The 27,917-nt window shown below is 35.4% G+C and overlaps 1 protein-coding gene and 1 long non-coding RNA gene across 2 annotated transcripts; both read left to right on the plus strand.

The window, feature by feature from the left end:
* Nucleotides 1-2,230: 2,230 nt before the first annotated feature.
* On the plus strand, nucleotides 2,231-17,607 carry LOC144359426 (uncharacterized). The gene is made up of 10 exons (XM_085495747.1): nucleotides 2,231-2,473; nucleotides 3,812-3,946; nucleotides 9,571-9,802; nucleotides 10,559-10,771; nucleotides 11,557-11,790; nucleotides 12,189-12,401; nucleotides 13,299-13,529; nucleotides 14,573-14,785; nucleotides 15,464-15,697; nucleotides 17,369-17,607. The coding sequence occupies exons 1-10, from the start codon at nucleotides 2,231-2,233 to the stop codon at nucleotides 17,605-17,607; spliced, it is 2,187 nt and encodes a 728-aa protein (XP_085351873.1).
* Nucleotides 17,608-21,277: 3,670 nt separating this feature from the next.
* On the plus strand, nucleotides 21,278-23,219 carry LOC144359424 (uncharacterized). The gene is made up of 2 exons (XR_013422011.2): nucleotides 21,278-21,460; nucleotides 22,827-23,219. It is a non-coding gene; the product is annotated as an uncharacterized LOC144359424 (long non-coding RNA).
* The last annotated feature ends 4,698 nt before the right edge of the window (nucleotides 23,220-27,917 follow it).

Below are 27,917 nucleotides of genomic sequence, written 5' to 3' on the forward strand. Positions count from 1 at the left end.
AGATTTGCAAATTATATAAGAACCATCTCGAATAGATGAACGGATGTTCTGCTTAGTTGACGTTTAGGTTTTGATTAGGCCAGACCAAAAAAAATTCTTGTTCATCGGATTTTTCTTGTAAAAACCCCGGAGCGGCCTGAAAGTTGGAAGCGAGGAGTGATTTTTTTTACATAAAAAAGTTGAAAATGAAAAGTTTTTTTCTTCTTCATTTTGTACATAAAAGCTGTAAGTGAGGCAGAAACGTGTGTGTTATATATGAAGAGCATAATTAAATAAAAAAACACCACAGTTGTATGTATTTATTTGAAAACTAAATATTTGAGTATATATACGTACATTTGTCCACAGCCTCATAAATTAGTGTATAGACAACAAGCAGATGATTATTAATGTTTTTTTTTTATGAACTTTTACCCCATGTCTTTGCATCTTGTCCGTTGTGGTCGAATTCACTCTATGACTGAATACTAGTATGACAGCCTGGCTAAACACATTAGCGCCCTCTATGTCACAAGCCATGGTTATAATGATATTGATAACGATACAGCGCCCTATCTGGTCATAATTCTCACATAATTCTCAATTTTGGAGAATATACAGCGCTACAGCAACACAAAGAATAGACGTTTGGTATTTGAAATGACGCCTTACTCCCGAAATATGATTGTCGCACGCATGGCAATTGGGCAGCAACCTAATTCCGACATCGTTTTCATCATTTTGCGATGTTAACCTAAGTGTTCTAACGAATGAAAATAACAAGTGCAAAGCGTTTGATTTTAAGACATGTACCAAGACTTCAAAGTATTAATTAGAATATTATGTAATCGATGACAGGTGATAACATCTCTTTATCTATTCGAGATGGTTATTATATAATTTGCAAATTTAAAAATCTTAAAATTTCAGCTAATCAAAACCAAAACGACAATATAACGAAGTCAGAACAAATGTTTAAAACTGCGCATGCGCCTATAGGCACAGTGTACAACATTAACAACAGACTGGTTAACATGGCAGGCCCATGTTTAAATGTGATAAGACACAAAATTCGAGAGAAGAACACAAGAGAGAATTCATTGAAAATTCAGTAACATCATCTTGGAAAATGAAAAGTAAAGAAATTGTAATCACGAATACGTTTTTAGCATCAGCGACACATAACAAAAAGTGCTGAAAAGGTTGATCAACTCCAAAGCTTCTTAATTTATTCTATTGGTATATACCATAATAAATAAATAAATATTTTATTAAAAAGTGCAGGTATTACTGTTTTAATCCATGTCATTCAAACTAGTATTCGTACTATAGTACATTTAAGGTCAGCTATGATCGGTTCTGCCCGACTACTGTTATTTGATTGATTGATTGATTTATTTATCTATCTATCTGCGCATGTCTGCCACGCATTGCGAGTGCTCTTCAAAAACACGGTTTTTTGCCTCAAATAGTTAGTAAGTTGCTACTATTTTTCTACTATCTTTTTTGTTAATACTTACTACTTACGTACGTTTATTTATTTTGATTTTACGGTATAAGTCTACCGCGTTTTAGTTTTGTTTTGTTTTTCACTTTCAGCTCGCGGTCTCCACGGCGACTACACGTGTCAACCATTTTGTAGGGCTGACACGTAAACACGGTCTTAAATGTAAGTCAATTGATGGGATTTCAATTGAAACCTATGTTAAAAGCGTTTCTTCTGTTCTCAAACTGGCTAAATAAATTGCTGCTTCCCGTGCAAAGAGAAGTGTTATAGTTTTTCTAGACTCGATCAACGCTGTTGAAAGGGCTTGCACTACTGATCTGGCAGTGGGAGACTTCATTCATGTACAATCACTCGTAAAATCCGTCACTAAAGTGATTCTTTCAGGTGTAACACCCTTCATATCAAATCATGTCCTTGAAACTGAATATTCACGGCATGGCCGCGTTGTGAGTAATCTGCGTTTAATTCCACTCGGGTGTAAACAACCCGAGTTGAAACATGTTAAATCGTTTCGCCGCCAAGTTTATATGTTATGTGATGATAATAAACTTGACGGTGTTATTAAGGTCACATATGAGGAGAGACAATATAGAATTTACTTGTCTACTGATGAGATCGTGTGTCACAAGTGCTTCCGTGCAAAATACCGATACACACCCTGACCCCGAATCTCTACCTACTGATCACACTGTTATTGATCAAAATAGTCCCCCCGTTGATAAAACTGTTGAAAATAATTAAACTATGGAAACTGAATATCTGCCCGAAAATGTGGACCACGATAATGGTGACACTTTAAATGATGATGGTGACAATAACGACAAAAACAAAGAAAATGAAATGAGTGACAATGTTATAAACGATAATAACATCAATACAAATGAAAACTTGATAACACACGCTCCTGGTACGAGCAAAACCGATACAAATAATACAATGTCAACTGATAACAAAACAACAAATGTTAATGTAAATGATGAAGAGGTGGTACTAACCCACCCCTTTACTCCCCCTATTTTACCATGAGAGTCATGTGACCCGTTTGACACAACAAAGGATACTATCTAATCCCTGTGGGTCTGTCTGAGGGCAGGAATGATGCGGAATCTGTTGTGTCTGACGGATCTGAAATATCTTCCTTATCTTCAGAAGCCATGGAACTTTCTGTCTCGAACGAGAAAGTAAAACTGCTTTCCCGCGAAGCTTTGAACCCTTTCTTGGTTGAATCTTTCAATTCAAGAAAAATCATTGATGTGGCCACTCGTTTTTGTCCCGATCTCAGGTTGCTCACGCTCGGAGACTGCAAAGTCGGGACTTCATTTTTGGTTAAAAAAAAAAGTTTAATTAATTGTGAATTTTAGCCTTTTTAACGTGATCGCAACAACTAGCGTGACTGCGAAAGAAATTCCGACTGGACGCATCTGCAGGCGACCCCCTGTGGGAGCGGAATCACCCCGTTGATTATGCTAATTAATGTTGCTGACTAGCATTGACAACGAATCAGAGTGCAGCTATATACGTCATATCTCATCTATGTTAATTTCTTGACCTTTCACATCTGACGACCTGGCGATTTTGAAAGACTACTTATATACATTGGACATTTAAATCGACTTGTTTTTATTAAACATGGATGAAAATATCGCCTTTGCACTTAGAAAGTTAAAGTATCCATCTCTGCGATTGAATCGAATCAACCTTTAAAAGGTCATGTTTACTTTCACACACCCACTCATGAATAATCAATGCAATCATGAATAATTAATAACAGTCAAACGCCTGCAGATGCGTCCAGTCGGGATTTCTTTAGCGGCCAGGTTAGTTTTCGCGATCACGCTAAAAGTTTTAAAAGAACAATTAATTATTTCATTTTGTAAAACAAAAAAGAAGTCCCGACTTGGCCAGTCTAGCACGCTCGCTCAATGAGGTGCGTAAAACCCCGGACTTATAAAGCAACGAAATAGTGCGCATTCAACAGGTTGCTACTAAAATAATAGAACATATCAGACCCAACCTTCGTGGTCGAAAACCGCGACACCTTAAAAGAAGGAAGTTTAAAGAAAAAGCGTGGTATTCAACCATCACTAGCAACCGACGTCACAAATATAAAACAGTTATTTCATTGCAATACAGTTTTATTAATTGCTCATCATGTATAATAAAATTTATATTCCATATTTTACTGTTCTAACTTTTCATATTATGCTAATCATGAGTTTCTCTGCTGTTACATGGAATGTACGCGGGTGTCGCGATTCACTGAAGCGATACCAGCTTTTCGAATTCCTTAAATTAAATCATTCCAGCGACTTTTATTTTTTTCAGGAAACTCACACTGTTCAAGCTGATGAAGCCCAATGTCAAATTGTATGGCGTTCCTCCATTTTAATCTCCCATGGTAACTCACAGTCTGCTGGTGTGGCTATTTTAGTCAATAAAAATACCAATAAAAACATCAAGGTATTGAATGTTGTTAGTGTGTTCCTGGGGCGTTTGCTTCACGTATATCTGGAGATACACGGTCGCCAGTTCATCTGTTTAACGTCTATGCTGTCCAGTCGTTATTGATTTGTATTTACTTATCGACATCTGTTCATCTATTCTTGATGGTTCTTATATAATTTCCAAATCTAAAATTTTTAAATATCAGCTAATCAAAAGAAAAATTAAAAAAAGTCAGAAAAAATGTTTTATGATGTGGCGCAGCGCCATTTTTAAAACTGCGTAGGCGCATTTAGGCACAGTGTACAAAAGTATCGACAGGCTGGTTTTCATAAATAAATAAAAAGTATAACTGTTTTAATCCATGTCACCCAGACTAGTTGTAGCACTATAGTACATTTCAGGTCATCTATGATCGGTTCTCCCCGACTACTGTCCCCAATGCTACAGAATGTCTTCGCTCCATTGAAAATCACATGATTTTTCAAACCAAACTGGTTCTAGCAAAGTCACAAAACTTTTATGCAACAAGTGCTTCTTTGAAATCTAAAAAAAAAATTATCTACATTCATGATGATTGACAAACGTTGCACGAATAATATACCATAAGTAGAATAAAGCAGGTGATGGATTGATCGATGTGAGGCCTATGGTTTAATGTTGTTTCAACAAATATAACGGGTGCTACGAAAACATTTTGTTGATCAATTACTAGCTTAATACAGTCGGTGAATCTTGTAGCACAGTATCATTATACTTACCAGGCACACGCTTCCATAGCCGAGCAGACACAACTACACAGGAAATCTTGAATGATAGACACAAAATGCGAAAAAAGGAGGTCACGTTAGAGAATTCATTGTCATTTCAGTAACATAATTGAAAAATAAAAATTACAGAAATTGTGAAAAACAGGATTTAATAGGTTCATATTAATCTCGAATACGTTTTTAACGAAGGCGATACAGAAGAAAAAAATGTTAAGAGTTAAAAACGTTGAGCATATCTAAACAGTTCATTTGATTAGAGAGCACATTGGCCATAAAACGTGGTGGGGGTTTTGAAACAAGATAGCATATCACATCACAGTAGATACATTTGTTGATGATGTGAAGATTCTTGTGAAGATTTTATTGTTCAGATGGTAAAACGCCCCCTTATCTTTTAATTTATTCTATTGGAAAAAATAAATAAATGTGTTATTAAAAAGTGCAGGTATAATTCATTTTAATCCATGCCAATCAAACTAGTTTTAGTACTATAGTACATTTCAGGTCAGCTATGATTAGTTTCCCAAGGCTAGTGTTCCCAATGCTACAGAATGTCGTCGGACCATTGAAAATCACATGATTTTAAAACAACACTGTTTCTTGCCAAATTTACACAACTTCGATGCAACAATTTCTTTCTTGAAACTTCAAAAAGAATAACCTACAGTGAAGATTTGATTTACGTATTTGTAGCTAAATATAGCTGAGCAATTTCTGTTCGTTTAGATGGTGAAACGCGAGAAGGGGCTGGGGTGGCAATAAGACCCCTTAACTTCTGATATATTCTTATTTACATAAGGAATAAATACAGAAGCGTGGACTCATATTCGTTACTCACTTCGTCGACTATACATTGCAGTAAAAATGATTGGAGTGTGTTTTTTCTTCGCAGCTGTCCTCCAGACGCACGTAAGTTTGTTTTCCAAAATAATTTGCAGGTTTGCGTTAGCGTACAATATGCGGCGTAATTGCTAAATATTTTTAGGTATTTTCATTAGCTACGGACCAGCATTTCCAAATAGGGAATTTTGTGATATACTAATTTTGTTAGTATGGTACGAATGAGCAGAAAAGAAAACTCTTCATTCTTCATCCCTCAAACAAATCGTACTTGATTTCCCAAACGTCAGCACATTTCGTACCAATTTCCGCGCTGTATGGGGAGGGTGTGTGTGTTCTTTGATTTCATTTATTACATATTAAATGTTGCATAAACATATGTCTGTGCACAAGTTCATGTTATACCACCAAAAAGTGATGCATGATATCTAATGTCAACTAATACCACGAAATGAACACACCTGTATCAAAAAAATGTCGAACGGTTTCGAATTGAAAACTTGTTGAGTCATCCATGTAAACTACTTTGTTTAAAATTTATATGTGAACCCGCTGCATTGAAAATCTAATTTCCACAGTAACATCAAACGTTGTGTAGAAACTTGTAGACAAATACGAACTCCACTTCAGTGTATGATCAATGTCTGCATTATACACCCAACACGACGAAACAGACACTACAATATAAATTTATCAAGTGGCTCATTTCCTGTCTCAATTTGATCGAAAGCACAATTATTAATATTCTAAAAAAATAAACACTGCTGCGACAGTTCTTCCGTCACAATTCATCTACTTGTAGCCTATTCCAACCAGTCATATTTATTTAAGGTCTGACTTCTAACATAACAATGTTATTATCTCATGGTACAGTGTTTAGTTGAGGATATATCGACCAGTTTATTGGTAAATGACGAGCTTGTACAATGTCTCTAAAAATATTCTTATTAGTTATATGATTATTTAAAAATTGTTTGTTTTTATATCAGTAATCTCGTTGACAATTTAAATTGATAACATTCGATTTTAAGTTTGTGTTATAATAATTCAACCTTGGTATTTTAGGAGGGTCACCAATTTTTTTTCATTGTATGTTATGTATAACCATTGATTGCTCGTGGTTCAATGTTTGTTTGTACACGCACGCACAACGCATTGGATGATTCATTGTTACAGTGATAAAAATAAATTTTAATGCGTGTTACACTAAACAAAAACTTAGGAATAGTTTACAGTGTATTTTGTGTATTTCGTGGTTTTACAAATCATACAAAATATTCACAGACAGACAGAACATGCATTCGTGTAATGAGTCAAAATTCACAATGTTATTATACTGTCACATTCAGCATAGGCGAAACACATTTGACGGTGTGTCGTTTAGTGTTTGCTGGCTTAGCAACGTGGTCGGCTCGGTTCAATTTGATTAAGTTCATGCAAGATTTTAGGGGTTGATTAGATACACGCTAGTTTCGTATATATACGTCAGTAGCCTTCAGAACATATACTGATAATCGGCTCCCTGCTGTACGCTGGAGGACCGAATGCGCGGAAATAGGCAAATACATATGTCAGCCGGACCAATAAATAGTTCGACCAACTGTAGTTTTTGTTCAGTCCTGGGCCACATACCGAAGACAATTTTAGCACAATATCGCCAAAATGCATCAGCGATTCTTCGCGATACTATTAGTATTGTTCATCTTGTCAAGCACGGCGTGGAATCATTTTGACCATACAACAGTGAAAATAGATCAGAAATCAATTGGCATATATTCAAACCCAGGAGCAATGAAGCAACTGTTGTTTACTTACAATAGCACAGATCAGTACCCAAAACCATACGGAGGATGTACCGCCACAAATATTAAAGTGTCAGCCACTCAGTGAGTGGCTTTTAAATACAAGTCACAAGCACTTGTTTTTCATCACAGCTTAAACGACTTGAAATTATTCTTGTAATACCTATAGCTAAATCTTCTCACAAAAAGTACAATAATTGTGATCAGTTACGTGGTTTAATCATCATCTTTGAATTTCAATTAAGAACACTCTCCTCATTGCCATTTTTCATCGACCCAATACCATTGAACAGCATATTGCCATATTTGCTGAGCATAATCTCATGTGATAATATTTGATTATAAAAATAATTCAAAAATCGAATAATTGCAGTTAATATAGCGTCCTCTCGAGGTCTACGCTGCATTGCAGATGTACAGAACTTGGATTTTTCATCTGATTTTGTATTATTATTTTAGATTAGGCCACACTGATTTAATTTTATGGAAGACATTCTCTAGAGACCCAAAATCTAATGCGAGAGGGCGAAAAAAAAATTCTGTCAAAAAAAATGCTGCTAAAACACAGAACTGCGGAGTACCAAAAACAACAACAAGAAGTCTTTATTTGTAGGAGGCACATGTTGATGTACACCTCTCGTACTGTATTACTGTCACAGGTACATGTATAACAATTTCAGACAAGCTCTAGTACATGTAGTCATGATGAAGTATCTTCAGTCAGAAACACTGCATTCAAAATTTTCTTCACCTCCAAAGCGGAACTTCCTCTGCTTTCTTTGCAGTTTTGTCGACTTCAATGCTAACAAAACAACCGAACTGACTTGTCGCCTGACCAACTTTTAGGCCACCATACACCTCCACTCCCCTCCCATTTCTCTCATCGTTGCAGAAGAAACGCGAGATAGCCATTCTGGACAATATGTCCTTATAGTTGTCTGGGCGAAACTCGCTTGCCGCTAGCAATCTCTCGTATAGCTGTGTAAACGCCACATCTCCCTGGCCGACGTCAATTGCGTACCAGTCTACAATAATCCCTCCGTTTTTCCTCTGAACTTTTATGCTCACGTATTTTGGTGGCGTGGTCGCCATGTTGGAATCATTTGCGACAAAATTGGCATGTTTTGAGGTAGTCCAAAACGAGTTTTACGACAAGCCGGCGCTTTGTGGCAATATGAGTCGGCAAGTTCCGGACAGAAAACCGATCTGTGTAGACTCGTCGTCAAAGATTTTTTTTTAAAACAGAAGAAAACTAATGCGCGCGCGGATGTCATCCATAAAATTAAGTCGGTGTGGCCTTATCTTTGTTTTATATTATAATTCTATGAATAATAACTGTACGTAGATTATATATCTACAATTTAATAATTGAGGTTACATTTGTCAACCATCTAGAAAACAACTTGCTTATGACCTGTAATGCTGCTTGAAGATTTAATTTTTCTTATAATAATATTCTATGCATTCCAAATGAGTAGTGAAAAATGAGAGCAACCGACGTAACCATCCGTTAATTCAATATCCTCGCATAGGGCGTTGAAAAGGTGCAATGGACATATAACAATAACAATATACACATGGGTCAATTACATTCTGCATACTTGGACACTGAAAATGTGTACAGTAATGTGCTAGATGAAATCTTTTTTTTTGAAAGTCACTGTTGTCTTTCCTGTTTTTTTTTTGTATGTGAAAATTGCAAGTACTAGTGCTGACTCATGGTGCATGTTTGGGATTACATGATTGCTGTGCGGCCATCTTCCTATCAAATGGAAATTTAATGCGCTATCCTGGCGTCAACCAGGCTCGGTCAAACAAAGTGGAATTGGTCTTCCCAGATAAAATCTTTAGTCTAGGAGCATTCATAACAATTAATGTACAAAAGGAAGATATGTGGCCATTAACGTTAAGACCAACAAGTGATAGTGGATGTTTGAAAAAAACAAATAAGCATATTCTGCCCCACCAATTGAACCAGTCATATATATGAGTAGTCAAAAAGACATCCTAAATAAGATGATTGATATTGAAATACTAAGAATTGATCTGATCATCATTTAAACCAACATTTCACTTATTTAAGTCTTTAACTTGGCACACAAAATAATACTTAATCATTTTTAAATAGGCAATCTAGGTTGGTAGAGTTTCCAGCGAATATGATGATGGTAAATATAAATTTACTATTATATAAGTATTTATAATCTGAATATTTATCCTTATTTTTTAGATATCCCAAGCATTAGTAGAGAATGTGGCGTTAATGAAGACAGCAACGCAAAGTAGTCTATTTTCACCATATATCCTGGCAGAAAGAGCTGTGGATGGTGATATTATCCCGAACTTTAATATTGGTACCTGTATATTGACTGAGAAAGAACAAAATGCCTGGTGGAAAGTGGATCTCGGGGGAAAATACACTGTGTATGAAGTAGCTATTGTTAATCGCATAGACTGCTGCTGTGAGTTGTTTCTTGGTCTATTCATAATCTGTCTTAATAGTGAATGTAACAATGGCTTTTGACATACTCCAAATATTTTGTATTCCGTAAGATACAGATTACACTATACTCATTCTGCTTTAGAAATCGAAAAATAGTGTTAAAAAAACTCTTAGTGTATTAATCTCTTTAGTCAGTAGGGCCAAGTTTCCTTGAAGCTCAAAAGGCTAGCCCCAAATTTGGAGATTTACAATTTTTGTTTTACGAAACATCACAATGACTCGTAGGGTACTTCTGAACATGGAACCATGAATATGATTACACAAAAAAAGAACATTCATTGTATCACGACCGTCATAAGTCAGTCTATAAAGAAGATGGGAATAACTTTGACATCTTCAAATATACAAATAAATGAGAGCTATATTATCATATAACACTGACATTCATATTATGCAAATAGACTGCATACTCTAATGATGGTTCAATATTCAACCTACTGCAACAAATTAGCTAATTATCAAAATCAAAATATTTTCTTTTTGAATATTTTATTTTAGTGTTTCATTACTTTTAAAGTAATTCAGAATCAAGCGTCTTTTATGAATGGGTACAATGTTTTATTTTCAGTGTGCTGGTTTTCACCGAAATTTCCTGTACACATCCCGTGAGATTCCTGCCAAATACGTCACGTGATAAAATGACCAGTAATCAGCCAGCACTTATTTTTATTATCAATGAACATAACACGCTATCATATTATTTGTTACATTTCAGCAAATCGTATTCTGAATTCTGAAGTCCGAGTCGGTTTGTCAGAAGTTATTTCCCTAAATACTCCATGTGGTGAAAAAATAACTCAACAACAAATCGCTTTCACTACCATTTACCTCGAATGTGTCGATCCAATAGTTGGGCGATATGTTAGTGTACAGATTGTAGACAGATCTGATTACCTCAATTTTTGTGAATTCCAGGTCTGGGCAGAAGGTAAGAAACAAACACCACCCGTACTTCTAACCCGACTATGATGTGTTGTTATTATTATTTTTAAGGGCATTTGTAATAATATGATCAGTTATGCGGTTTGGCTGGTATTTCGATTTTTTTCCAAAACCGCAAAAAAAAAATATATATTTGTATTTATCATGACCATTCAACTTAGGCATGCAACATATATGTCTAAATCTTCTTAAAAGAAAAAAAAATACCATAATTTTGATCAGCAACATGGTTTGGCTGCCATTACGAATTTGCGACAAAATTGATCAAAAATACTATGCTACCTAGAGAAGATGTCGTCTTAAATTTCTAGGATGAATGATTGTAGAAATCTCATCTTTACAATTTACCCGTCAATGCATACAAAAGAAGGTTTAAGTGTATCATAATTACTATTGAACGTGAACTTAACTCAAACAAGGCGCGCATTTGATTTTAATATAAACGTATAATATGAGATAAACCATGTAAATGCCGTGGATATTTCCGTTGATTCATAGCTCTATCTACCTTCGAACTGAGATAGCATTTGCATAAGGGGATCACTTGTAGATTGTCATATACTGTATGCGCTGGTCAAAATATTTTTCTGTTTACTGTGTAATTATATCATTATTTTTTTTTTTACATATTATTGGTCTAAATGCATCTAAAAATACCGAAATAATTTGACTGATCATGATTAAATTCAACCCTCTATAAAATAGAAACTAATCAAAGCAATATCTATTAACTCAATCAAATGTTCACGCACAACAATGACTTCTATTTAGAATACGAACCAGTAGTAACGAATGTGGCAGTGGGTAGGACCGCAACGCAGAGTAGTTATGTGAACCCAGATTATCCGGCAGGCAATGCTGTGGATGGTAATACCTCCCCAAGCTGGAGTGGTGGTACGTGTATCGGTACTAATAATGAACAAAGTCCCTGGTGGAAAGTGGATCTCGGTGCACTCTACACTGTGTATGAAGTAAATGTTATTAATCGCCTGGAAGACTGCTGTAGTGAGTTGTTTCTTGGTCTATTTGTAATCTGTCTTAGTATTGACTGTCACAATGGCTTTTGACATACTCTCAATAGTATTAAACCGTATTAGATACTATGAATGAACATACGAATCTATCATATTGTTGTTACATTTCAGAACATCGGGTTGAGGTATGCAAATAGACTGCATAATATGCAAATATACTCTACTGGTACTTCAATATTCAGCCTACTGCAACAAATTACCTAATTATGAAGTCAAACAGTTCCTCTTTGAATATATCCAAAGTGTGCGGTTGTTTATCCAAATTTCGTCTACACATACCGTGAGATTCCTACCAAATACGTCCCGTGATAAGATTGAAAATGACCAGTAATCAGCCATAATTAATTCATACTGTGAATTACATTTCAGAAACTCGTATTGTGGGTTCTGAAATCCGAGTCGGCTCGTCAGAAGACATTTCCGAAAATACTCAATGTGGTGAAAAAGTAACTGCAAGCCAAACCAGTGTGGCTACCATTCATTTTGGATGTAGCCCTGCATTAGTTGGGCGTTATGTTAGTATACAGATTGTAGGAAGGTCTGATTACCTCAACTTTTGTGAAATGCAGGTCATGGCAGAAGGTAAGAAACAAACACTATACATTACCTTTAAACCGATTATGATTTGTTGTTTTTCTTATCTTCTGAAGAACATTTTATGAGAAAAAAATTAATATTATGATCAGTCCCGGGGTTTTGCTGGCATTTTGATTTTATTTGTCCAAATTTTTTTAAAATTGTGCATTTGTTAATCATGGACGTTTTAACAAATCAACTCGATAATAGGTATGTAGCATATACGGCTAAAGCTCATTACGGAAAGAATAACATAATTTTCGAACAGCAACGCGATTTCGCCGCCATTATTGATTTTTGATAAAATTCACTAAGAGTTCAATTCCATGCTTCCTCGAGGAGATGTCATCTTGAGGTAAAATTCCTTCAGAAATTTCATCGCCACAATTTTTGAATTGAGAATTAGAAATGCAGATACTGCCATGCTTACAAAAATAGGTTTAGGTGTAGCATAATTATTATAATTAATTGCGCGCGATCTAAATGCAACCATGGCGCCAATTTGATTTTAATAGAAATGTATAATATGAACGCAGATAAACCATGTATATGTCGTGAATATTTATGACAATTGCTCTATCTACCTATGAACAGATTTAGTATTTGCATACTAGAGGAAACTACAAAATATCACTCGTAGATTGTTGTATACTGTATACGCTGGTCACAATAACCAGAATAATTTCCAGTTTACAGTGTAATTATGTGAAATATGTCATGTGACAGTAAAGGCTTTCAAGCGTTTTTTTTTTTTTTTTTTTTTTTTTTTTTACATATTATTGGTTTAGTGCATCTAAAATATTAAAATAATTTTACTTATATGGATTAAACTCGTCTCAAAATAAAAAGCTATATCACTTAACTCAATCAAATGTCGAATTGCGAAAATAACTTCATTTTCAGAATACCAACAAGTACTAGATAATGTAGCACTTGGTAAGACAGCATCACAAAGTAGTAAATATTATGTCAATCAATATGCAAGCAATGCTGTGGATGGTAATATAGATCCAAGCATGGTTAGTGGTACCTGTATAATGACTAAGAAAGAACAAGGTGCCTGGTGGAAAGTGGATCTCGGTGCGAAATACCATGTGTATGAAGTAGTTGTTACTAATCGCAAAGACTGCTGTGGTGAGTTGTAGCTAATGTATTTGTAATCTTTCTTAATGCGTAATGGAATAATGGATTTTGACATACCCCTGATAGTATGAGATACATATTACCGTATTATATACATGTTACCATATTAGATACATATTACCGTATTAGATACATATTACCGTATTAGAAACATATTACCGTATTAGATACATATTACCGTATTAGGAACATATTACCGTATTAGATACATATTACCGTATTAGATGCATATTACCGTATTAGAAACATATTACCGTATTAGATACATATTACCGTATTATATACATGTTACCGTATTAGATACATATTACCGTATTAGAAACATATTACCGTATTAGATGCATATTAGCGTTATAGATACATATTACCGTATTAGAAACATATTACCGTGTTAGATACATATTACCGTATTAAATACAGGTTACACTATACTAATTTTTCTCCGGAGATTAAAACATGGTATTCTAAGTGTGTAGATCTATTTAGTCAGTAGGGCCAAGTTACTTTGAAGCTTACAAAAGGTTAGCCCCCAATTTGAAGATTTAACTTTTGTTGATGAAAATAACTCATACGATTTCTGATTAGAAAATCATGGATATAATTACACACAAAAAACACTTCAGTGTATCACAACCATCCCGAGTCAGTCTACAAAAAAAATAACTTTGGCATCATCAAATAAACAAACAAACAAACAATCAAACCAAAATCAAACAAATAAACAAACAAATGCAATGTTATCTGATATCAATGACATTCATAATATGCAAATATACTGCATAATATGCAAACAGACCCTAATGGTGGTTCAATATTCAATCTACTGTAACAAATTAACTAATTATCAAGCCAAACTGTTTATCCTTGAATATATCCAAAGTGTGCGGTTGTTTATCCAAATTTCGTCTACACATACCGTGAGATTCCTACCAAATACGTTACGTGATGAGATTGAAAATGACCAGTAATCAGCCATCATTAATTCATACTGTGAACGAACATAGCAATCTGTCATTTTCTTTTTTACATTTCAGATAATCGTATTGCGGGTTCTGAAATCCGAGTTGGCTTGAAAGAGGTTATTTCCCTAAATACGCAATGTGGTGAAAAAATAACTGAAGTCCAAGCCAGTGAGGGCACCATTTATATACGATGTAGCGATCCAATACTTGGGCGTTATGTTAGTATACAGATTGTGGACAGATCTGATTACCTCAACTTTTGTGAAATGCAGGTCATGGCAGAAGGTAAGAAACAAACCCCATTACCTCTGAATCTATATTGATGTGCTGTTGTTTTTTTTTCTTCCAAAGAAAATATCACGAAAAATAAAATAAACAATATGATCCGTCACGAGGTTTGGCTGACATTGGGATCTTTTTGGCAAAAATGGCAAAGAAATGTTGCATATTTCTCATGAGCGCTCTAACCAGTCAACTTGATATTGGACATGCAGCATATATGGCTTAATTTTGATCAGCAACGTGGTTCGTCAGCCTTCAGTTTTGACAAAATGGATCAGATATTTAATCTTGAAGTAAGGTTTTTATAGAAGCGTTTATTATGAACGGAGATAAACCATATATATGCCGTGGATATTTCAGACAATTCTCTATATACCTTTAAACTGAATTTGTATTTGCATACCAGGGGACATCCCATAATATCACTTGTAGATCGTTGTATACTGTATACGCTGGTCACTATAACCAGAATATTTTGCAGTGTAATCATATGAAATTTGTCATATAATACACACCAAAGATTTTTAAGATATTTTTAAAAATTATTATTCGTCTAATTTCTTCTCAAAAATATCAGAATAATTTGACAGACTTACATTAAACTCACCCCCCTAGAATTGAAAATAAGCAATACCCGTTAACTCAATAAAATATTGACTCACAACAATGATTTCTATTTAGAATTCGGAGTAGCACTTATGAATGCGGCAGAGGATAAGACCGTAACGCAAAGTAGTTATCAGAACCCAGATTATCCGGCAAGCAATGCTGTGGATGGTGATACCTCCCCGAACTGGGATAGTGGTTCATGTATGGATACTACGAATGAACAAGGTGCCTGGTGGAAAGTGGATCTCGGTGCAAACTTCTATGTGTATGAAGTAAATGTTATTAATCGCCTGGACGACTGCTGTAGTGAGTTGTTTCTTGGTCTATTTGTAATCTGTCTTAGTACTGACTGTCACAATGACTTATGACATACTCTCAATAGTATTAAACCGTATTATACTATATTATACACGATATTCATTTTTGAAGACACGCTGGGTGTGTAGACATCTCTAATCAGTAGGGCCAAGTTATTTTGGAATTCAAAAGATTTGCCCCAAATTTGAAAATCTGTTTACGAAATATCATTATGACTCATTTGATACTTTTTATCTGAGAACCATGTATATGATTACTTAAAAAGAGGACACTTCATTGTATCACAACCGTCGCAATTTATTATATAAAAGATAACACTTTGTCATCTGCAAACAAACAAATAAATGAGAGACATATTATGAGATAACACTGACATTCCTAATATGCAAATAAACTACATACTATTGTGGTAGTTTAATATTCAACCTACTGTAACATTATATTAGCTAATTATCAAAATATTTCTTTTTGAATATTTTATTTTGTTGTTTCATTACTTTAAAAGTAGTTCAGAATCAAGCGTCATGGTTTTCCTCCAAATTGCCTGTACACATTTCGTGAAATTCCAGTAATCAACCAGCACTTATTCTTACTACGAATGAACATAACACGCTATCATTTTGTTTGTTACATTTCAGAAAATCGTATTGTGGATTGTGAAATCCGAGTCGGTTTGTCATAAGACATTTCCCAAAATACTCAATGTGGTGACAAAATAGAAGAATACCAAACCCTTGTGGATAACATTAATATCAAATGCAGTAGTGCAATAGTTGGTCGTTATGTTAGTATACAGCTTGTAGACAGATCTGATTACCTCAACTTTTGTGAAATGCAAGTCATGGCAGAAGGTATGAAACACATCCCATATATTACCTCTAAACCGACTATGATGTGTTGTTGTTCTTGTTTTTCACCCAAAGAGCATTTTATAAAAACAAATATATAATATAAACGGTCACGAAATTTTTGGCAACACTTGTAAGAAAAGTCTGTATTTGTTTCTCATTAGCGCTTTGATAAACCAATTTCATATTAAGCCTGCAGCACGATTTTGATCATCAACTTGGTTTCGCAGCCATTATTGATTTTTGACGAAATTGATAAAAATGTTAAACTTCCCCAAGAAAATGTACTCTTGAAGTAAGGATCCTAGGTTAGATGATTGTAGAAAATGTCATCGCCACAATTTTTGAAGTTATAATAAAAACTACAGAAGTAGGTTTAGGTGTATCATAACTTTTACAACTTTTAACTCAAATAAGGCGCCAATTTGATATCTTTATGAACGCAGATAAACCATGTATATGCCGCGAATATTTCTGACAATTACTCTATCTTCCTTTGAACAGAATCAGTATTTGCATACCAAGGGACATCCCATAATATCACTTGTAGATCGTTGTATACCGTATACATTGGTCAATATATCAAAAATAAAATCCCGTTTATCGTGTAATTATATGAAATTTGTCATATAACACACACCAACAATTTTCAGGGTTTTTTTGTACATATTATTGATCTAATTACATCTCAAAATATCGGAATCATTTGGCTGAGCTATATTAATCTCACCCCTTCCCACAATTGAAAATAATAAAAGCAATATTCATTAACTCAATCAAATGTTGACTAACAATAATAACTTTATTCTAGCGCCCGAACTAATACAAACGAATGTGGCAGAGGATAAGACCGCAACGCAAAGTAGTTATTTTAACCCAGATTTCCCGGCAAGCAATGCCGTGGATGGTAATGTCTCCCCAGGCTGGAATAGTGGTAGCTGTGTCTGTACTAACAAAGAACTAGACGCAATGATCCCGGGACCCGCCGTAGGCGGCAGTATTTTCATTCGAGGTCAATTTTGGATCACCAGGTCATTCCTAAACGCGTAATTAGGACTGAGTCGAGAATCAATTTTGGGTGCCAGAAATCATCCAAAGACGTTTATTTGGGTATAATTTGCGCTGTCAAGACAAAGTTCAGGCTAATAAAATAAGATTGACGACGTTTTCCCATGAGAAAAAAGTGAATTATTTGTTGAAAAAGGCGGAGAAAAATTGATACGCAGAAATTGTCACGTTGACTCTACGCATGCAATGCAGCGTCATGGAAATTGTCTACAGTACACGTACACGCATCTTTCGATGACGTGATTATTTTGCCAGCCAGCCCAGGACGCCGTACAGACATTGTACTAAGGTAAGAGCCTTTGCCCTTTTCCACAAATTTTAATATATTCTTAACAATTGCTTTACCTCTAAAACTCTGCACACCATGCTCTGATCATTCAGTGTTTTGTACTAAACGACTCATCGCTTAGCAAAGCCAATTTTCAGGATTTATTGGCACATGATGTCATGAATCAGAGAAACTAATGACAAAAAATAAATATTGCATCGTATATAAATGATGACAGCGATTTACTAGGCCTATGGCCTGTGAACTCATATGATGTGTGTACTAGTAACAATTACCTAACCTACCGGTCCTTCACGGCCACAGTTGTCGCGATGCATCTCAATGAAATAGCATCTAAAACCAATTGAGGCCGATATGTGTAAATACTTGTACATTAATAGTCCAGTCTATGCAACCAGCAATGATGACATGCAAGAATGGAATTGGCAAAATGATGACCTCGGATGTAGCCATGTCTAGGGGCATGGATATGATTTATAGTCTTTGCCCATTAATGTAATGTTATAATGTATATGAAGTATGTGATCATGATCTTCATGATCATTTGTGATCACACCATTGATTATTCGGCATAGGCTACCACACACTATAATATTGAGCAGAAAGTCATGCAAGAAATTGCATTTGATTCACCACATTGGCATGGCTGGCTGTATTCATTCTTACTTTTTCATGATCATTGTTTGGCTCACTACAAGTTTCTTGTGATTTAGGCGGATTTTTGTCACATGCAAGAAACAGCAAGAGCTGCAATGTGTACATCAGGGGGCTTTTATCATGCTTGTGATGTTGCTACTGTAGGTAAATGGCCACAGCAGGAATGTAAATAACTGTCATTTATTAGGCAGAAACTGATAGGGGCCAATTCCTTGTGTTCACTACATACACATGTACATCAGTGAAGGTTTTTCTGTTGTCAGCTGCCATTTTTGAAATGGTGCCACCGATCAACAGTTCATGCCACTCACCTCAACCTTAAACAATGACATGTGTTGTCATTTGTTATTAATTTTATTTTTATGGAAATGAGTTACCTTTTTCTAAAATAAACAAAATTTGATAGTAATATCATCATGTAAAAAAAAAAAATTGTTTAAAATGATTGTATTTGATATAGACTGAACATGTTGGGGAAAAATAAATCTAAAATAATAAAATCCCTGTCTAACTACCCAATAGTTTTCACTCTAATATTGGAAACACCAAATTTGTTTTTCATTGGCCTCGTAATGGTTTGAGATCTTTTTAACATGGTCCACATAAATAATGAGGGATGAACTGAGATTCTGTACAAACAGGTCCATGCATTTACCGGTACATTCTATGTTTCTGGTTTGATGTTGACTCATTTACAGCCCTGTCATTGGTGATACAAGAAGTTTACTCCTTATAGCATGTGTGTGGGCTGTCTTATGCAACCCAACAATGCTGTTTTTGCACATGGTCAATTCACTCCGGTTATATGTCAGATGACACATTACCATTGCCATGCGATAAATTCATTACTTTTACCGGTTCTATCAGTCTGATGGAATTGATGTCATCATTGATAACTCTATGAAGTACAATTACATTCCATATAGTCTCTTTGCACCTACTTTATTTCTTATTCATTCTGAATGGACAGTTGGATGAACATACAATAGCCTAAAAGTAAGGGGGTATATTTGTACAACACCCTGTAACTTTGCATGATATGGGTCTATAATACTGTCTTGTACAATGTTGTAAACAGTTAACTACTGGTTTTGTACAGTTTATTGTTGCTGCACATATACTTATTGAAAACAACAAGATATAGTATTTTCGGCAATATGACTACTACCAAATTGGTCGGTGGTGATACCTATCATTTGGGTCTTCTGTCGACACTTATCTGCTTTTGCACCATGAGTCGTTCCATGCACATCATACCAGATTTAATCATGACACTTCGTTTACAACACTAATTTACTTCATTATAATGTGCATAACCTGTGTTTTCATTGAGAGGATGCTTGAATGCACGGTAGTGCTTTCAGCATCCTCTCACTAGTTATTTACAATGTGCCTCAAGATTTAATTTATGGAAAGTCCAATCATATCCAAAAGCATTTCAACAATGTTCTTCCTATTGAACATTCCTCTACTCAACACCTTACTCAAATCATTCATTACAATATATAATCCTTACCACTTGTTTTTTTATTTTCTTCCAGGCGAGATAATTCAACCATCACCTGTATCTCCTATTGGTTCAACTTTTTACTTAATTCTTACTCGAATTTTGTATATTGATGGTTAAGATAAAAAATAAAAACTTTATTTTTTCCTTGTTCATCACAGACGTTTATTCTATTCACACTATTTTTACATGGTTGTCTTCCAACTAGTCATGCTGAGTGATGTCTAATAGCAGCTGGCTAAATTACAATCGAGTGGTGGGTGGGTCACAGTCAAGTACAAATAAGCCATTCACTGCCAAAGAACAAATATAATCATTCTTTCCGATCAAGTACTTTAACCCTCTTGATTCAAATGACATAACCAAAAGATGTAAGACATCACCTACTTCCTATAACACACAACACCATATTCACATAATTGTTCATACATGTATACATTGTCACAGCAAAATCAATTACATAAATTTACCAACGGCTCCAGCAAATCATCTGCCCATATTAACTATAGCCTCTTTTGTAATCCCTCTAATACTTCTATTTTGTGTTTCAATTACATAATGTTAGTCCAAAAATGTCAGCTTCTATTATTTGAACACAATCCTATTATCAAGGTCACGTTTGTATTGCGCTGGTCCCGCTAACTCTGGGTGCCTGGTGGAAAGTGGATCTCGGTGCAAGCTACCATGTGTATGACGTGATGGTTATCAATCGCCAAGACTGCTGTCGTGAGTTGTTTCTGGTTCTATTCGTAATCTGTCTTAATACTGAATACAACAATGGTTTTTGACATACTCCAAATAGTATTGAGTCGTATTAGATACATATCACCCTATAAAAATAGTGTATAAAACACGTTAAGTGTGTAGTTCTCATTAGTCTGTAGCGTCATGTTTATTTAGAGCTCAAATAATTTACCCCAAATTTGGAGATTTACAACCAAATAGCTAATTTATTGTTTTAATTCCTTTGAAAGTAAATCACACACAAAAATCGTCGTTCTAGTATCAGTATAATGTTCTAGCATTCACTGTACTAGTGAATTCATATTTCGTGTGCATATCCCGTGATATTCCTGCCAAATACGTTAGGTGATGAGATTGAAAACGGCAAGCACTATTTCTAATATGAATAGACTTAACACTCCATCATTTTCTTTGCTACATTTTAGTTAATCGGATTGTGGATGCTGAAGTCCGAGTCGGCTTGTCGGGAAATATTTCACAAAATACTCCATGTGGTGAAAAAGTAACTACAAGCCAAATCAGTGAGCCTACCATTCATTTTGAATGTAGCCCAGAAATAGAAGGGCGTTATGTTAGTATACAGATTGTAGGAAGATCTGATTACCTCAACTTTTGTGAAATGCAGGTCATGGCAGTAGGTAAGAAACAAACACCATACATTACCTCTAAACCGATTATGATTTGTTGTTTTCTTATCTTCTGAAGAACATTTTATGAGAAAAAATAAATATTATGATCAGTCCCGGGATTTTGCTGTCATTTTGATTTTATTTGTCCAAAAATTTTTAAAATTGTGCATTTGTTAATCATGGACGTTTTAACAAATCAACTCGATAATAGGCATGTAGCATATACGGCTAAAGCTCATTACGGAAAGAATAACAAAGTTTATGATTATGATTTATGACTATGATTTGTTGTGGGTTTTTTTTTCTACTATGATCAGTCACGATGTTTGGCTGGCATTTTGAATTTTTTGGCAAAAATGGCAGAAAAATCGTATGCTTCTCATTAGCGCTTCAACAATCAACTTGATATTTGGCATGCAGCAAATATAACATCCGTATGAAAGAAATAAAATAGTTATGACCAGCAACGTGGTTTGGCGGCCATCTTTGATTCTTTACACATGTGTTGCCATTTGTTTTTCCTTAATGCTCCAATCAATCATCTTTATATTTGTATATAACCCGAATGAAAAATGCTCCTCTCAAGAAAAATAACATAATCTCGATCATTCAATAATAATAATAATAATATGACCAACGCTTCTTACGAGAAAAATAACTTTTGATGAGTTATATGATTAGCTGTCATATTGGAGTGCTTCTTATTCTGTGTATAGCATTTATTGCAAAATATCCTTACATTAAAAAATACAATAACGTGTCACGTGGTTTTACCTCTGTCTTGGTTCTCTTGTAAAATGACAGCAATTTGAAGTATTGGTTTCTCGAGAGTGATTTAACTGATCGAATTTATTTTTAGCATTTGTCACCAAAACATCGTATGAGAAATATTGTAATTTGATCTTGAATTTGTCACGTGATTTGACCGCCATCTTGAATTTCCGGCAAAATGGCCGACATGTATTAACTTCACAATAACTGCATGTAATAACGTCACTGCACACCAGATACCATCCTATCACGTGACCGTAAATACATACCATCGACATAGACATTATCAAGTAATAAAATAACTCGCTTTCACTTTTACGCCACTTGTTTGTTTAATATATAATGTTATATTCTTACATAAAATATGTCGTATTAGCTCGTGTGTTATCCAGCTAATTTAGCAAATCTGTAATTCTGCTAATTCAAAATGTTAATTGGAAGACAGTATATTCTCATAATGACATTGTTGGCACTGTAGCTCAATTAAGATTCCGTTGCACTGTGTTTTACAGCATACACCTATTCTGTTGATTGTGAAGATGTAATAAATATGTAGGTAGCGAATTCCTTTGATAATCATATAGCATTTTTCAAATTGTTATAGGAACATAGATGTTGGAATACACGCAATTGTAGAGCAACGAGCACATTTAATGTCGGCTAAACGGGCGTTACAAGTGAAAGATGCTAACAACTATTGACACAGGTGTAATGTGAAGGTGTATTAGAAGAACATTCGGTAAACTCGAAATAGTAAAGACCATTTCTTGTGTTCAACGATCCACAGGATGCTCTCCCAATTGTATTACTATATTTATTGAATGGTATAACACTAATATAACGTTTCATTCATCTATATCTATTTATCTCATCAGTGAAGGTATATATTAGTTTGGGGTCGCTTATTACTATTTATTATACTGTTATAGACTAATTTGCATGCCAGGTTGAAGTGCTATGTAACCAAGTATTATTCTAATCATTAAACTTTACAGCATATTATTTGTCTCCTCAATTCTAAAACATGTACCTTGCCCAAAGCTGCACAGTCTAAGCCAAGGAGCAAGGTCTGATTAAAAAAAAGTGCTTGACAAGTTATGCCCTTTTTTTTGTAACAATTACACGTAGCATTTGAATACGACTGAAGAAATTTCATATTGCATATAAATAGACGTGTGGCTGATTTAATAATCTGCATCACTGTAAAAAGTTTACTAAGATTAACCAATGGATACGAGGACACTTACTGGATTAAACAGTAGTAGTTTGGCTAAAACTATTGGTTTTTTTAGTAAGTGTCCGCATACCTCATTGATTAACAACGTTATAGCACAAATTTGGTGAGTTTCATTAGTTTTCATAGTCGATAGTCAGTTTTAAATTGTCTACAATCCCCATCGTAACTGATGTGTGTATTGTGTATATAAAACTTCCCTTTGTTAGATGAATAATGTCAGATGATGTGCAGGGCGTACCTGATATCATGCATATATGAGAGTTCTGAAACTTACTGATTAGTCAATTAACGTGGGCAGTTTGCAACAAAGGAACTAACCGATTTACTGGACAGTAACGAGGAAACTGACTGATTCTGGAGAAAAGTGTCGGTTACATGATACAGAAGGCGTGGTTAGAACAATATCGACGACCCAAACAGCGGTATACCAGAAATAAATCAACGGCCACGACGGATCACATGATTAGGGGTGGTATAATTATTTTGACAGCCACACGTAGGGACACTATCTTGTAAATGTTACGAGACCGAAGCTTACAAGAAGCTGGTCATAAGTACGGCCATGAAGCAATTCACAGCCTATATAATGACAATCTTAAGAAATCGCAAAATAAACACACGTCTCTCTTCAGTGAATTGTCCTGTATAACATGTGATGACGTATGTATTTTTGTTTTCAAACGTTAACATTCCTAACCAAATCCCCTGAAGTTTAGGAGATATGTGCACTGGCTTCCAATACTAAAGCAACGGTTTAAAACCAGCTTGTCCAACTTATTTTTAATAATTCAAAACTCAATGCTCAGGCAAACCTTTAGTTCGGAAAAGCTTTAATTGCTTACCCACATATCCGCGAAGTAAAACTGTGGTTGCTAAAAATATGAATGAGAAAAAAACTTCCACGATAAGGAAAAATGTGTTTGCAGATTAACAACACGGTCAGAACAAGTAGTATAAGACTAGAAAAAGCCTGGCTGTTCGTGCGATTACTACCACTTCAAAAATCCTTTACACGCAGCACGTTAGCCGGCAGATGCGCTAGTCAGTTCACAATATATCTCTCAGACAAGCGTCAAGTACTGTGGCGGCAATGAGGCTGTATACGAACACGATAAACCAGTGCCTTGATATATTGAAATTATATACCAGACAATAGACTTGGCAGTATGGAATATATCCCATATTCTATTCTAGCCACAAACTTAACTTTATTTGGTGTCAATAAATGATCATCAGTGAATGATTATCACTAAATAGTTAAGACTGTGGACGTTGGGTGGTATGGTGACATCGTGAAGACAAGGCATAGAGGCATAGAGCATAGAGTACAATGGTTGTCCCTGGACATTAGCTAAGCGGCCAAGCCCAGAGAGCAAAACAAGTGAAATTCCCGAAACCAAAATCTAGGTAAGAAGGTAGTTTTCAAAAAAAGTCTTTTTATAAGGTGAATCACGTGATCCAAATTGATACGTCACATGACTCAAAACGCCTTTTATGACAGGACAGTGATACACCCGCGTAGGTTTCCCGACAATAGTTTGAATCAACATACAAAAGTGGTTTTAACATCTTATATCGTGGTGAAATGCTCTACGCCAAGATTATTGATAGGAATGTGAAGTTATGCTTGACATTATTTCAATACAAGCGTCACCAGTGGGAATTCTGACAACGCTCATGATGGGTGTCCGTACAAGCGATGACATTGGTATGTGTCCTGTCAAGAAATGTTACCCATATAAACTATATATACCTTCGCTCAGAAATGTGTACAGCATATCACATTGGGTTACGTGAACTTTAAGTATATTGGGAACAGTTTGTCGCAACTTCAAAATATAATTTCAATAACAACAAAAACTATATGAAATACTTTAAGTTATATGGTATTTTCAAAAAGCTGTAGTGGTTTACAGTGTCTGACAGTGAGAGAAAACGAACTGATGTTCCAATTTTGAAAGAAATCGCTGAACGCTTTTTACAAGCTGACTGACTAGCAAATGTGCTCGCTACCGCGATGCACCAATTGATCGAAAGTAACGTGCGGCAGCAGTAACTATTAAAATGTATTTATTTCACCAACATGTAAATGTAGGTTTACAATATAACTACAGGGAAAAGATAGCTATTGCTTTTAAACTTGACAAACACGTTCTTTGTGATCCCACTATATGTTACGATCATCAAAGTAACCGCCTATATGTCTATAAGGTCTAAACAGTGGTTAACAGATAAGTAAACAGATTAATGTTAACATATAATGTACATTTAGATGACGGTCATTTGACAGGTTGGCTCTATCTTACTGATTTAACGTCGAGTCAATAAACGTGGTAACACCTTTCAAGTGTACATCAACTAACACAATGAATAAATACACTCCAAGAGTTGAATTCTGGACGGTTCCAAAGCCCATTAAAATTATTACTGTTTGGTAAAATAATTGCGTAGTTATTCAGTTGACGAGAAAGATTTATTTGCACTAGTTGAGAATAATAAATATGTATGGATGTAGAGGCACTAAATGTAAAACTAGACATACTTGCAAATCAGGTCATTGGATGATGACGTTGACAATTAATGAGTAGGAAAGACATCGTAAGGTGTATACAAAATCATGGATAAATCGCGATATCATAAGAGTACATATGCCCACTATGCGATGACCGGCTCGGGTCATACCGCCAACCAATTCAATCCCCAAGACATTGGAAGGTGTTGGATCCATTGCAATACACAGACCCGAATCGCACTCAAATGAGATACGTTGCTGGGACAATTTGTCTAGAGTACTTTCACTGAATAGAATCTGGATAGACTGGTCGATCAAATCGGCCATTCCGAGACATTCTAGTATATACGAACTTTTACGAAGTAATTCCATTGACATTCTAACCGGATTACCTTCGCTTCCGTCTATATGCCTTGGTACAAGATGAAGTTTATGAACACATACACCTCGGTGTCCTTTACTAATGCACGCGTCGCACATATACGGTTGTACTATACTTTTGATTAACAGACGTCCTTTCCAAGAGAGTTTCAGTAACCTCTCTGACCAATGATCTCGACTCGTCATCGAAGATATAAACAACACCTGTAAGATCGTGAGACAGAAATTATTACAATGGTGAGAACACAAACTCGAGCTTCATTTATTCACTGCATGAACATGGCAGCCATATTGTAAACACTGTCTTACATATTGCATGTGAAGGCGCACTTCACAAATAACAATTACATGAATATAAATGTGTACTAGTATACTGGATATTACAACATACACACCCCAATAGGTTGAAGTGATAAGTGAAGCGTGCTTTATCCAGGGAAATTCGTCAACCCATCCAAATGTACATCCTTCACCTCGAGCTGCCTGTCATAAAAAAACAAAACAAAAATACAATCAATCAATGTATAAAAACAAAAACAACAAACAAACAAACAACAACATGTATGAGAGATGGCTAGATATAATATCACGCACCGCGGCAATTAGTTCATTAACAGTAATTCCATGAATGTGATATGTTGGATTGCATATTCACTGCAAAAGACAAATATACAGGGTTATTATGTAAACGTTTTACACAAGTGTGACGAATCGTGTCATTTAGTCAGTCCTTTTACAAACGGTTGCCATTACGTGTGTGTTAATTCTTTGAAATATCATTATTATGACTGTGGTCGAGAATGTCTAACAACGTCTATAGACGGACAATTAGTATGTAGACTAACTGGCCACTGTCAATTAAATTACGCCTCTTATGTCGGTCTAGATAAACCCTTCTACGCGACTAGTATACAATCGCATAAGTGCGCACGAGGTCACTATTCACAAATGAATGGAATGCTATCGGCAGTAGCTAAAGTCATTCGACAATTGTAAAAATAGACTGGCGTATAATCAAATCCCAAGAATATGCGTACTCTAAATCAAGAATGGAACCAATGCCATTCGACCGACTCGATGTTCCAAAATTGTTCAAGGAATTATGACATCGACCTCGTGGCGGTGAACTGTGGTGTTGCATGTAGATCTCGTTGAACGTATACGTATATAGGACGATGTAACATCATACTCGCTCCCATTATTTCAAATGTCGTGGCCGCGTGAGAGTTTACAGTCGATCGATGTTTCTCGCATCTATCGTCGATGTTATCGAACTCGTTTTCATCGTAGTGACGTAAGACACCGTAATGTTTTTCAAATCTTCGATATTTATCATTGAGTTATCATAGCCTCCAGGACTGACATTTTCATTTCTTGGTAAATCATCCCTGTCGGCGGCGGCAGTCGGAATCGAATTATCCACGCAACTGCTTATCTTTTTGTCACAGTGAGGTACTAACAATACGTTGTTAGAATAATTTAAATTTGTTCATGGCAGTGGTAACCCGGTAGAGTATGTCCGCCGTTGTATATACGATTGTTATACTGTGTTAGACGGTAGGATC

This window comes from Saccoglossus kowalevskii, chromosome 22 (genome assembly GCF_978046115.1).
Source record: "Saccoglossus kowalevskii chromosome 22, keSacKowa6.1, whole genome shotgun sequence".
NCBI classification, from domain to species: domain Eukaryota; kingdom Metazoa; phylum Hemichordata; class Enteropneusta; family Harrimaniidae; genus Saccoglossus; species Saccoglossus kowalevskii.